We start from the raw sequence: 12272 nt of genomic DNA, 5'->3' as shown, positions 1-12272 counted from the left end.
TCACGGTCCTAGGCTCTTTTATTAACAGTTCGAAGGAGAGGTGCTCACTTCTTCTTCTCCACGTCCTGCTCTGCAGCCTCCTTGGCTCGCTTTGCCCGGATACCGAAGAGGCGTGCGTTCGCCCGGGCCATGCGCAAGCTGGCAAAGGCCTTGAAGTTCTTTTCGTCCTCCGAGATAACCCGGGCCTTCTCCTTCTTGTACACCTGGCAGGAGCAGAGCCAGAGCCAGGGGGTTACACACAGGGGCAAAGACTGCCAGAGACGCGCCGATAAAGGCTCAGCACTGACTTGCACGCGGCCACATGCTGAGACTGACAGGGATACCTCACCCAGGCCTTGTCCCATGCAGCTCCCAGCTCATGCCAACAGACAACCTCTAGCAGAGCCCTCCCATGGCCAGATCACACAGCTGCTGGGCAATGCCTCAAGAGCAGGAGTGGCTCCAGTGCATGCTGCACAAACCCACGGCTTCTCTTGGCCAGCCTGAGTGGGACTGGCCAGCCCCCTTGGTTGCAGAGACCTCACTGCCAATGTGCACAGCTGGGCACACGCAGCTGCTGGTGCGGCTCAGAGCCCTCCAAATGTCAGCCTGAATCCTCAGCGCAGAACCCAGGGCCGAACGACTCCCCCCAGCTGGAAGGCAGAGCTGTCTGAAGGGGAGCTGAGCTGCCATGCCAGTAGCAGCAGCCACACATTTCAGGTGGTTTCACACTGACAAAGCTGTGCTTAGAGCACTTTTAACACACGCTCAGCTGAGCCCTGCACTCTGCGGTGGCACAGGACTCGGCCAGCCAACTCCTCTCAGACACGAGGACAAGTTTAACAGACTCTTGTTCCTTTGGGTTCAGGAGCTGGTGCTGTTTGGGGACGGCACAACTTAACCGCAGTGTTACGTTGCAGCACTTGCAAGGGGGAAAAGCCATCAGGACAGACTGCTCTGCAGTCAGAGCTCCCATCCCAGCACCACCCAGAGTCAAGGAAGTCGAACAAAGGACAGGACTTGCAGTTTCACTTACACTCCTAATAGGCATAACAGGTCCGGACAGCTGAGTCGCCATCTTGAGCTCTTCTGCCTGCGGAAGAGAGGGGAGAAGTGACTGCGGAAGTCCGTAGAGGCCTGCAGGAAAGGCCCCTGCAGCAGCAGCCCTGAAGCCACCCAGGTCACCACCGAAACCAAAAGCCGAAATCCTGCCTGTGCATGGCTCCTGCTGCCTGGCTCTGGAGCAGGGTCCCTGAAGGTTCAGACCCTCCTGCCTCTTCTCCAAGCCTTTCATTCCTCACTCTACATCCAGCCTAGAGTGCCCAGAAACACACAAGCACAGACACTTGCCCTGCTGCATGCCTCTGGGGCACTGTACTGGCATTTCAGCAGCATCAGCCCAAGATGGGCTGTTCTCTGACCGGCAAGATTCAGCTGAACACAACGCTTCCCTCTCCACCCGAGTGGTGCGCACCTGACCCAGCAAGTGCCCAGGCAGGGAAAGCATTCTCCGGTGCTTCAGGAGATGGTGATGCATCTCCATTTACTTGACTGGCATAGTCCTTGGAGGCAGCCAAGTCCCTGGTGACCAGGGTTAGACTGGCACTTGGAAGACCCTGTCAGTAGAGCCCTCCTACATGGGCACAGCTATATTGGTAAACTGTGTTTTGCACTGATGTAACCAGAGCCACCGTGTGTGCAAAACAAACAAGGGCAGCTGTGCTAGTGCAAGGGTATCCACACTAGGAGCTCCTGGTGGCACTGCTGTGTGGACGTGAGTCTCCAAGCATGGCCTGGCCTGGAGGAACAGCATCCATTTTAAAGTCACACCACGCAAAGCCTGCTGCAGTCGCCAATTCACACCTCAGACTCCTTGACCCAACAGGGCAGAGCTACTCTTCCGGCTGTTTACAGCACTCTAGAGACCCGGGGTCAGCTCCATCCATTTGCGTGGGCTTCACTTAGAGCAGTATGCGTGTGCATCAGAGACGTGCTACACTTGCTTCTAGCTGCACCGGGGCGTACAGTGATGCCAGAGCCTTCGCAAGTGTCTGGCTGCCGGAAAAGGATTCATAGATTCATAGATGTTAGGGTCGGAAGGGACCTCAGTACATCGAGTCCAACCCCCTGCATAAGCAGGAAAGAGTGCTGGGTCTAGATGACCCCAGCTAGATGCTCGTCTAACCTCCTCTTGAAGACCCCCAGGGTAGGGGAGAGCACCACCTCCCTTGGGAGCCCGTTCCAGACCTTGGCCACTCGAACTGTGAAGAAGTTCTTCCTAATGTCCAGTCTAAATCTGCTCTCTGCTAGCTTGTGGCCATTGTTTCTTGTAACCCCCGGGGGCGCCTTGGTGAATAAATCCTCACCAATTCCCTTCTGTGCCCCCGTGATGAACTTATAGGCAGCTACAAGGTCGCCTCTCAACCTTCTCTTGCGGAGGCTGAAAAGGTCCAGGTTCTCTAGTCTCTCCTCGTAGGGCTTGGTCTGCAGGCCCTTGACCATACGAGCTGCCCTTCTCTGGACCCTCTCCAGGTTATCTGCATCCTTTTTGAAGTGTGGCACCCAGAATTGCACGCAGTACTCCAACTGCGGTCTGACCAGCGCCCGATAGAGGGGAAGTATCACCTCCCTGGACCTATTCGTCATGCATCTGCTGATGCACGATAAAGTGCCATTGGCTTTTCTGATGGCTTCGTCACACTGCCGGCTCATGTTCATCTTGGAGTCCACTAGGACTCCAAGATCCCTTTCCACTTCCGTGCCACCCAGCAGGTCATTCCCTAGGCTGTAGGTGTGCTGGACATTTTTCCTCCCTAGGTGCAGCACTTTGCATTTCTCCTTGTTGAACTGCATCCTGTTGTTTTCTGCCCGCTTGTCCAGCCTATCCAGGTCTGCCTGCAGCTGTTCCCTGCCCTCCGGCGTGTCCACTTCTCCCCATAGCTTTGTGTCATCTGCAAACTTGGACAGAGTACATTTGACTCCCTCGTCCAAGTCACTGATGAAGACATTAAAGAGTATCGGTCCAAGCCATTATCAAGGCCCATATCAAGCCATTTCAACTTCACCTTTGCACATCTCTGCTTCCATCAGTTCTAGAACGAGGTGCAGAGATGCTCCCAGCCCTGCCGATAATGTTTCCCCCAGCTTGGAAAACACGTCTACCCCGATGCTAAAGCCTGCTGTTCAGAGTGGTTAGCCACAGTATGGCCACGGTGACGCCCCCTCCTCCCATGCTGATGCCCTTTCAGTAAGCAGTTTAGTACAGCTTGATCCAGCCCTGCTGGCTGGCTGTGCCACAAGAGGCATGAGGAGAAACTGTATTTAAGAACAAGTAAAAAGCCTGGAACAACCATGGCCTGGGGAGATGGCTCAGAATGCCTCCCCCTTGGGAAATGTCCCATTTCTCTGCGCACACACGTCTCTTCCCAGAGGAGCCTATGCAGAGGCATGAGCAGAAGGGGCCCCTGGCTTCTGAACTTTCGAGATGGAAAGGGCTACTCTGCAGTAAGACGTGACAGTCAGCGGGTGCACCCCGCCTCGTACTGACCAGCTGCTCTTTCAGCAAGTCCCACCCCCACTCCGAACTGCACCGCTTTACTCCACTGCTTTGCTTGTAATGGTTTTCATGACAAAGCACATAGTCCAGAGTCCCTGGCACGCATCAACTGCTCTAAGCAAGTCAGATATTTTGCATGCAGCCGTTTACGCTGCATTAAAATGAGGGTTGAGCAGAAGCCTGAGACATGCCTCCAGAACAGCACAGCATGGCTCCTAGCAGAGGTGGCTCTAAGCCACTGCTGCACTTGGTCTTGGCCAAAACATCCCAAGCCTGCAGCGTCCCACAACTGCAAGGTCTAGGGTCTTCAGTGGATGCGTGAAGAGAATCATTCTGCAGTGGACATCTTACGTGACAAGATGCACGCAAGTCACAAGTGTTTTACAGCCGTGCAATTATACCAGCTATAACCAAACCTCAGGAACCTGGGAACGGTCCTAGGGCCAACGGTACTTACAGAGCTGTCTCCCTTCTTGGGTGCTGAGGGCTTCCGTGGGAAGAGGATGAGTTTAGAGCGATACTCCTTCAGCCTCTGAACATTGGCTTGTAGGGACTCTGTCGACTTGTTCCGTCGTCTCGGATCCACAGAGATTCCAATAGTGCGAGCAAACTTCTTGTTGATGCCGGCCAGCTGGAGGAAGAAGACAGTGTTTGCATCAATATTCAGGTGACTGCTACAGCCACTGTCCTGCTCGAGGAAGCCATTACAGTCATCAGCTGGAAAAGGGTTCAAATACGGTCATCACAGATGGCAGAGATTCTGCAGACAGTGTCATCCTCTGACTGTAAGGCCCGCCAGAAGCAGGAGCAGTGGTTCAGAGGTGTGAACTACACTCAGCCCAGAAGTCAGATGTTAGCACAACAGGTGCGATTCGAATACAAGGCAAGAAGTAAGCATCTGAAGCTGGCAAGCATCCTCCGAGTCTCAAGAACATAGACTTGGGGGACAACATTTTCACCCCCTGAAATAAGAGTCACTGCACTTGGTCAGTGGCTTGTGCCACTAACTCCAGCAGCAACTGCGTGACTTAAACCCCATGCCCACCGGGTTGGCACGAAGCTGACGGTATTAACAAGGTGTCAGCGCTACCAGGCAGTACTAACATTTGGCCTGACTGCGAACCTAGCGCAGCATGAAAACACCCAACTGAGTCCTTGGTGCCGACTCTTCCCAAGAAAACCCTCACCCTCCAGGAACACTGGTAACAAGGCAGCTTGCGGCGCCTCGGGAGGGAGGACTGTATCAGCTCTTCCAGGATCTCGCTGTGCAAAAGGCCATATGCATCGTCCCACTCTCCCCTGCCTCTGCTGAGCGTTCGGGGAGGCAGCGGTCTGCTCGCGCCGCAACGCGAAGGCTGATACGGAGCGTTAGTCTACATCTACAAGCTGGATGAGATTGTTTTTTGACGCAGAAGGGCAAGAACGCTTGCCAAAGCACGCGCCGTTTAAGGTGGCTCCATCCGAGCCTGAGCTCCAGAAACAGAAGGGGGGTAGCTGGTAAGCCAGCTTGAAACGTCCGAACAATCCTGCAATGAAACTGCTGCTTCCACGTCCTCGCGGCCACGCTGCTGCCCACTTTCTGCACCTGCGGCATTACGCACCCATCGCCAGCTGCCGCCCCTATAATCTCACCCATGCTGCAAAACTTGAAAACCCGTCACGTGCGCAGCTTCTTTCAACAGATGCTAATTGGCGAACAAATCACAGCTGCTTTCATGCTATGTTAACGAGCCACAGAATAACCAGGCCATGCCAAAGGAGACTCTCTCATCAAGGAGCCCATTTTGCCCATTCACTGAGAAAACGGAGCTGCAGCGCTTAATTACAGAGCGGCTGAGACGTCAGGCTACACCCACCTAACGAGTCTCACACATTACAGATGCACGCGTGTGCTCAACGGGACGTTAACTGCCCGTGCGTTACTTACCCGGAGCTCTTCCAAGCTGAATCCTCGGCCGGCGCGAACTTTTGTGTGGTATCGAACAGTGGGACACCGCACCATGGGGCGGATGGGCCCGGCCACGGGACGCGGAGCGATGCGACGCGCCTTCGCCTGCCGCGCCTTCCTCCTGGAAGCGTCACGGGACAGAGTTGGGAAAAGAGCATTCAATCACACGCAAAACCCCCGAACCGCCCGCGTGTCCCCCCCCCGTTAAGAACACGTCTGAGGGCAGACGAGGCAAGACACGCCTGACCGACGAAGCGCAGCGAAGACGCGTCCTCGTGCAAAACCCGACAGTCATCAGCTGGAAAAGGGTTCGCGGGAATCATCACGGCGGTACAGAGATTCCGGAGAATTCTCATCATTTGACTGTCGAGGTTAACGAGGCCTCGCGCTCGCCTCACCTGCGGATCTTCCTGGCGGGCTGGTTGAACCAGGTGGCGACGCGGCGCTGCCAGTCCTTGTGGAAGTGCGGCTTCAGGATCATGCCATTGCGGCTGGGCGCCATGCTGGCCGAGGGGGGCCTGCGAGCACACGGCGCCCGCGGGCATTACAGCTTCGCAACGGCAGCCCCGGCCCAGCCTCCCCCCAGCTCCCCCTCCCCCACCCCATGCAGGGCCCAGCCCAGCCACACCCGCCCCAGGCCCCGAGGAGCCGCGGCCGCAGCCGCCGCCACCTGGCTCGGGCGCCGCCGGCCCCGCGCGACGGAGGATGGCGGCGGATGGGCGGGCGGCGCGCGGGCCTACCTCCCGCCGGAGAAGATGGGCGACCGGAAAAGGAAGCCGCGGCGCGAGGCAGGCCGGGATATCAGCGCCGCGGCCTCCCTGACCGCGCGAGACTTGGCTGGCCAACGAGCAGCGGCGCCTGGCGGGGAACGGCGGCGGCGGCTTCAGGGCGCGCCGAGCGGCAGGCGGCTTGCCCTGAGTGAAGATGGCGGCCGCCTTAAAGGGGCCGTGCCTGAGGAGATCCCAGAGTGGCAGGCGGCCAACCGGGCAGGGGTGCAGTAGTGGCCGTGTTGGCAGGGGACGTACAGGATGTCTAATATGATATGTGTAATATGTGTTAGATAGTCAATACTCAGGGATGTTGTATATATCGTGTACAAATGAGATGAGGTGCAATAGGATATCAATTCCGATGTTTTGTATTATGTTATTTGAAATGTATTATCCTTTTGTAAGGCCTCTGGTTTGGGGTCGTTTTGAGTCTTTTGTTATAGTCTGGTTTTCTAATAAAATTAAAAAAAAAAAAATAAAGTGACTGTGTTGGCACAAGACTCTCGCCCATTGCACGCTGTACAAGAGATAATGCTAGAAGTGTTCAAAATGTACAAGGGTGTAGGTTGTAGCCGTGTTGGTCTAAGGACATCAGCAGACAAGGTTCCTTGTACATTCTCCAACTATTTGGGTTGGAAATTCACCCAAGGAACCTTGTCTGCCGCTGTCCTTAGACCAACACGGCTACAACCTACACCCCTAGAAAATGTACTGTCATTTTAAAGCAAGGTTCTTTGCAACAATATCTGTTATTAGACCAAATTAATAGTTGGGAAAAATGTGCTTTGCAAGCTTTCAGGGACAAACGCCCTTTGCCAGGCACTGGGAGACTTTGGTAGTGTTCAAGGCAGGTAATGGATGCAGCATATGCAAAGACCCAAGTCACTCTCAGGGAGGCTTAGCCAGCTTTCAGGTTCCCAGTCGGCGCTTCCTTCTGACAACCTGCCTCCAAATAAAGAAAGGCTTCAACTTTGACAGCCCGGTTCTCACTCCTTCAGTGGAGAGCTACAGTGAACAATAGAAAGTAAATAAGAAGATTTCTTTGCATACCGATTTGCATAGGGTGTTTTTTTTTCAGTCTATGATACTGTCAGGAAATGATAATTTCATATTTAAGACCTAGCAACGCTGAACCGTGTATGCTAAGTAGACCAGACCAGGCTGGGATGTCTCGTCTGAACTGGTGGCTGCAGTCCTGGTGGTGGTGGGGCATCCTTACACACAAGGGGCACATCCACACATTCATTAATGCACATTAAGTTTACTACCTCCAATAAGAGGTACTACATAAAGGTGCATTAGGCTGCCCTTATGTGCAGTAGCAAAAGCAAATGCTTTTAGTGACACCTAATGGGCAGCAGGGCCAACTCTACTGAGCACTAGCATATTAGTAGTTTTTGTCGTGATGCTTTAATGCACAGTAGAATAGGCTACTGCGAATTAAAGTGCATGTACAGACACACCCATGGTTTCCCCCCACCTTCCAAACCAGCCAGGCTGAGAAGTCAAGAGCCTGAAAGCTGCTCTTTGCCCTGAGGCTTAGCCACTCCAGTCAATACCCACCTGTTTTTTCTTTCATATGACAGAAACAGGGTCCGTATCTTTATCTTTGTGCACTTCGGTATTTTGGTCAATCCGGGAGCTCTTGCCGTCCGTGACGTTACCAGGGATCAGTACGTGGACGTGGCTGTCGTCCATCCCCACTACCCACCTGTTATAGATAGGGAAACTGAGGCATTGAGAAAGGCTGAGTAACAGCGTTAGGACCTAGAGGCCAGGATGTCACTCAGGAATGACTGGCTCCCATGAACCCTCTCCCCAGGTATCCACAGCTGTTAGACAGGAGCAGCAGGAGACGCAGCATTAAAAAGAGAGACTGTTCTTGCGAGTATGCTTTTCTCCTGCAGAATCCTGAGGGAGGGGTGTCTAGGACTGGGGGCAGATGTTCAAACCGCCCCTGCTTTAAACAAGAGACCACACACAGCTCAGAACAATGCTCCCAATTTGGAATCAGTGTGCTTTGTTATCCAAAAATAATTATGCAGAGAAACTGCCGGTCCCAGACAGCAACCCCTTTACTGGTGCTGCTCATGTAGCAGATGCAGAACCTACATGCAGCTGAAAATTTCCATTTTTGTTTGCTGCCGATGAAGGAGGTGAGATGACAGAAACGAGCTGTCCCTGCACCTCTCAAACTTTGCACCGAGGTGGTGCATTATATTCTTGGAACTCAACACAAAATTAATCCTAGTACTCTATAAAGGGACACTGACGTATTCCAGGTTGCCTAGTCACACATTTCCCTTGGAGTTATTTTAGGTTCTAGAACCGAGCACTTCTCTGCATAGCACACACATCTTTGCCCGTGCAGAGAAAGGAGCTGGAGCTAGTGGTCTGTGCCAGGGCATACAACTCCAGGGGCAAATCTCATGGATGCCTCAGGGGTTTTGGCCCCTGTTAAATGAGGCTATTCATAGAAGTAGGGTCGGAAGGGACCTTGCAGATCTTCTAGTCCGACCCCCTGCCCTGGGCAGAAGAGAAAACTGGGCTCAAATGACCCTGGCTAGGTAATCGTCTAGCCTCCTCTCAAAGACCCCCAGGATAGAAGCCAGCACCACTTCTCTTGGAAGTTGGTTCCAGATCCGAGCAGCCCTGACAGTTAAGTAGCGCCTCCTAACATCTAGCCTGAACCTGCTCTCTAACAACTTATGGCCGTTATTTCTTGTCACTCCTGGCAGTGCTCGGGGGAACAAGGTCTCTCCCATTCCCCGCTGGTCCCCCCTAGTAAGTTTAGAGACGGTCACCAGGTCCCCCCTCAGCCTCCTCTTTCGGAGGCTGAACACATTCAGGTCCTGTCGCCTCTCCTCGTAGGGCCTGCCCTGCTGCCCCCTGCCCATGCAGGTGGCCTCCTCTGGACCCTCTCCATGCTGTCCACATCCCTCCTGAACTGTGGCGCCCACAACTGGATGCAGTACTCCAGCTGTGGCCTGACCAGCGTCACGTAGAGGGGGGGGATCACCTCCTGGGACCTGCTCATGATGCATCTGTGGATGCACGACAAGGTGCAGTTAGCCCTACTGACCGTGTCCTCGCATTGGCGGCCCACGTTCATCTTGGAATCAATAATGACTCCAAGATCTCTTTCTGCCACTGTGCTTTCGAGAAGAGAGTTCCCCAGCCTGTAGGTATGGTGCTGGTTCTTACTCCCCAGGTGCAGCACCTTGCACTTGTCAGTGTTGAAACCCATCCTATTCTCATTTGCCCACCCCTGTAACCTGTTCAGGTCCAGCTGTATCCTGTCCCTCCCTTCTAGCATGCCCACCTCGCCCCAAATCTTGGTGTCATCTACAAATTTAAACAGGGTGCTTTTCACCCCCTCGTCCAAGTTGCTAATAAAGAGATTGAACAGTGCAGGCCCAAGGACCGAGCCCTGGGGGACCCCACTGCTCACTTCCCTCCGAGTCGAATATGACCCGTCCACCACCACTCTCCGAGTACGACCCCTCAGCCAATTTGCAATCCATCTAACTGTGTAGGCATCGACGCCACAGTCACCTAGCTTTTTAATGAGAATGGGGTGGGAGACAGTGTCAAAGGCACCGTACAGGTGCAAGGACTAAATCGTACATAAGTGTTACTATGCCATCCTTGCCCATATGTCCTGATATGGGATATATGTCAGGTAAGATGCATGTGGATCAACAATTATGGCACAAATGTGCATTTCTCCTCCAGAACAGCAAAGCTGCCCACTCAGCCTCACCGTGTGCAGTTCATGTCTGCTTGCCCAGATTCCCCCTCTGTATAGCTATTGTACGTATTATGTTCTACCCCAGCGTTAGCAACTGCTTCCCTTCAGACTGAGAAATCCATTCAGCCGAGGAACGGAGAGGAGGGGAGCGGTCTGAATGAGCTTCCTACCCCCACCCCTTCTTTAATGCACATGCTTGCTGGACAGCGTTTCCCTGGATGTGTGCACTAGGCTTATTTCCACCCCCCACCCCACGGTGTCTATGACCACTGCTGTAGAATCCTAGACGTGCCTGGAGCAGAACTACGGCATGGATAGGAGCCGCCATTGCCATATAGGTGTGCAGCTTCCTTCTCCTTAACTAGCTGCTCCTCCTGTCAATCAGCCCCCTGCACACACCTGCTATACAGGCCTGGGTAGAGATGGAACTAAACCATGCTTCAGCTAGGAAGGGCTCTGCTGGAATAGGTGCTCTCTAGCACGTCTACCTCACTGAGAGGGACCCCAGTGACAAGCAAATAGGGAAGTAGCTTCACTATGCCAAGCGCCGGGCAAGGCTAACTCACTCTCTCAACACAAGACCTAATGAAAGGAGAGGGCCGGGGTGGCAGCTACATTTGCTAAGCCCAAGACAAGCCATCTGAGCCTCAAATCACTTCTGCTTCGCAGTTTGCTGACTGGGGAGAGACACCCCAAGAAAACTTAAGCACAGATGGGGCCATCCTCAGCCAGCCGACGGGCCGTATGGCCACAGCGGCTCTGCACGGTTCGACGACCCGGGCACCTGGAGTCTTTTGTTCCTCGGTGGTTCGGTGACAAAGCACCACAAGATGGCACCGTCGCACAGGCAGCCCATCAAACACGGCAGGCTAGCAAGGATTCTGTCCCCCGACAGCCGCCTGTTTAGTGAGAAGTGTCCCGAAATACCTGTCACGCTCCTGCTCCCACCTTGTCTCACATAACAGGGTCACTCCAAGGGGCTATAGGATGGGCTGAGGCCACGGCTCCGGTGGTTCTGCAAAAGCCAAGACCAGGGTACGTTTCCTAGAGCAGGTGAGGTTTACTACATCGGAGAGGAAAGAGGAAAACCACCATGCTAAGGAACAGAGAGCTTGGGCAAAAAAAGGGGGAAAAAAAAAATCAATTTGAATGTGTTGCATCTCTCCTCCATGCTCTCAATAACCAGTGCAGGGTACAGAGCCAGCCTCCCTGCACTGGACTAAGCCAATGGCACTGTCCTACCATACCCTAAGGCAGCATTTCTCAACCTGTGGGTTGTAAGAATATATGAAAGGGTGATGAACAAACTTTAAAAAATAGTCAAACTCTAAAAATGGATTCTCCTTTAAAGAGGAAAAATGTGGGAAACGGTGGCTTTTCCCTTGCAGGCTGCTATTTCCAGCCTGCAGGAGGCTGCTTGGGACCCCCACTGCCCCATACGCCCACCCCCCGCCCCACACACTGGGGGCAGTAGGTTGGGAGTGAGGGGCAGTGGGTCAGGACTGACCACTGATGTTTACAAATGGGTCCTGGTACAAAAAAGGTTGAGAACCGCTGCCCTAAAGGGTCAATTTCTAGCCCCACTCTTGAGACCACCAGGGCAAGGATTCTGCAGGACCTGTGTCAAGGGAACTGGAATGATGGTGCGCAACTTCCTCCTTTACATCTTAACGAGGATAACATTGGCAGACGCATGTTTGGCTTTCCACTGATGGAAGCCTGGTGCCCGCTATTATGGGACCTGATGGCTGGGAGTTGGACCTGATGGACAACAAAAGTCTTTCAGGGACACAGACCATAACACCCACGGAAAAATCCACGCTAAGAAAAAGGAGTATCCTGCAGTCAGCCAGCAAAGAACTGTCGATGCTCCTGCACAGCTATTTCAGGTGCTCTCTTGCTGAATAGTAAAGAGTTATTCCAACATCCCCAGCTTGTTCTGCAGGGGACTAAGAGGTCTGAACACAAGCAAAGGATTTCAGTCTACAGCCCCCTGCAGAAGCTTGAACAAACACACACACCTGCTTCCATTTCAGAGCATTTACAGAACGGTGTTTCTTGAGCTCCCATTGAGAAGGTGAATGGTATGATTAGACTCAACTTCCCCAGTGCACTTGTGCTCAGAGTCCTGGTCTGGTAATGTAGTAACATTACTTTTTGGTGGGTCTTGCTTGTCCTCCCCCATGAACTGCAGACTCCACACCACTACATAAAACAGAGATCAGTTGTGCAGGAGGCCTCTCACCCTGTAGAACTGAGTACCTGCAA

The 12272-nt window shown here is 53.5% G+C and overlaps 1 protein-coding gene and 2 non-coding genes across 3 annotated transcripts; all 3 read right to left on the bottom strand.

The window, feature by feature from the left end:
* RPL13 (ribosomal protein L13) lies at window positions 1-6319 on the bottom strand. The gene is made up of 6 exons (XM_006269392.4): window positions 6224-6319; window positions 5882-6001; window positions 5463-5604; window positions 3993-4166; window positions 1016-1072; window positions 1-203 (listed from the first exon to the last, which is right to left on the bottom strand). Exons 2-6 carry the CDS (start codon window positions 5983-5985, stop codon window positions 45-47), a joined length of 636 nt encoding a protein of 211 aa, XP_006269454.1. The 5' UTR covers window positions 5986-6001; window positions 6224-6319; the 3' UTR covers window positions 1-44.
* LOC132243646 (small nucleolar RNA MBII-202) lies at window positions 4230-4313 on the bottom strand. Its single transcript, XR_009455373.1, has one exon. It is a non-coding gene; the product is annotated as a small nucleolar RNA MBII-202 (small nucleolar RNA).
* On the bottom strand, window positions 5761-5841 carry LOC132243645 (small nucleolar RNA MBII-202). The gene has a single exon (XR_009455372.1). It is a non-coding gene; the product is annotated as a small nucleolar RNA MBII-202 (small nucleolar RNA).
* Window positions 6320-12272: the final 5953 nt, after the last annotated feature.

This window comes from Alligator mississippiensis, chromosome 10 (assembly GCF_030867095.1).
Source record: "Alligator mississippiensis isolate rAllMis1 chromosome 10, rAllMis1, whole genome shotgun sequence".
Lineage (NCBI taxonomy): Eukaryota > Metazoa > Chordata > Crocodylia > Alligatoridae > Alligator > Alligator mississippiensis.
This window is presented reverse-complemented; position numbering and strand designations above follow the sequence as displayed.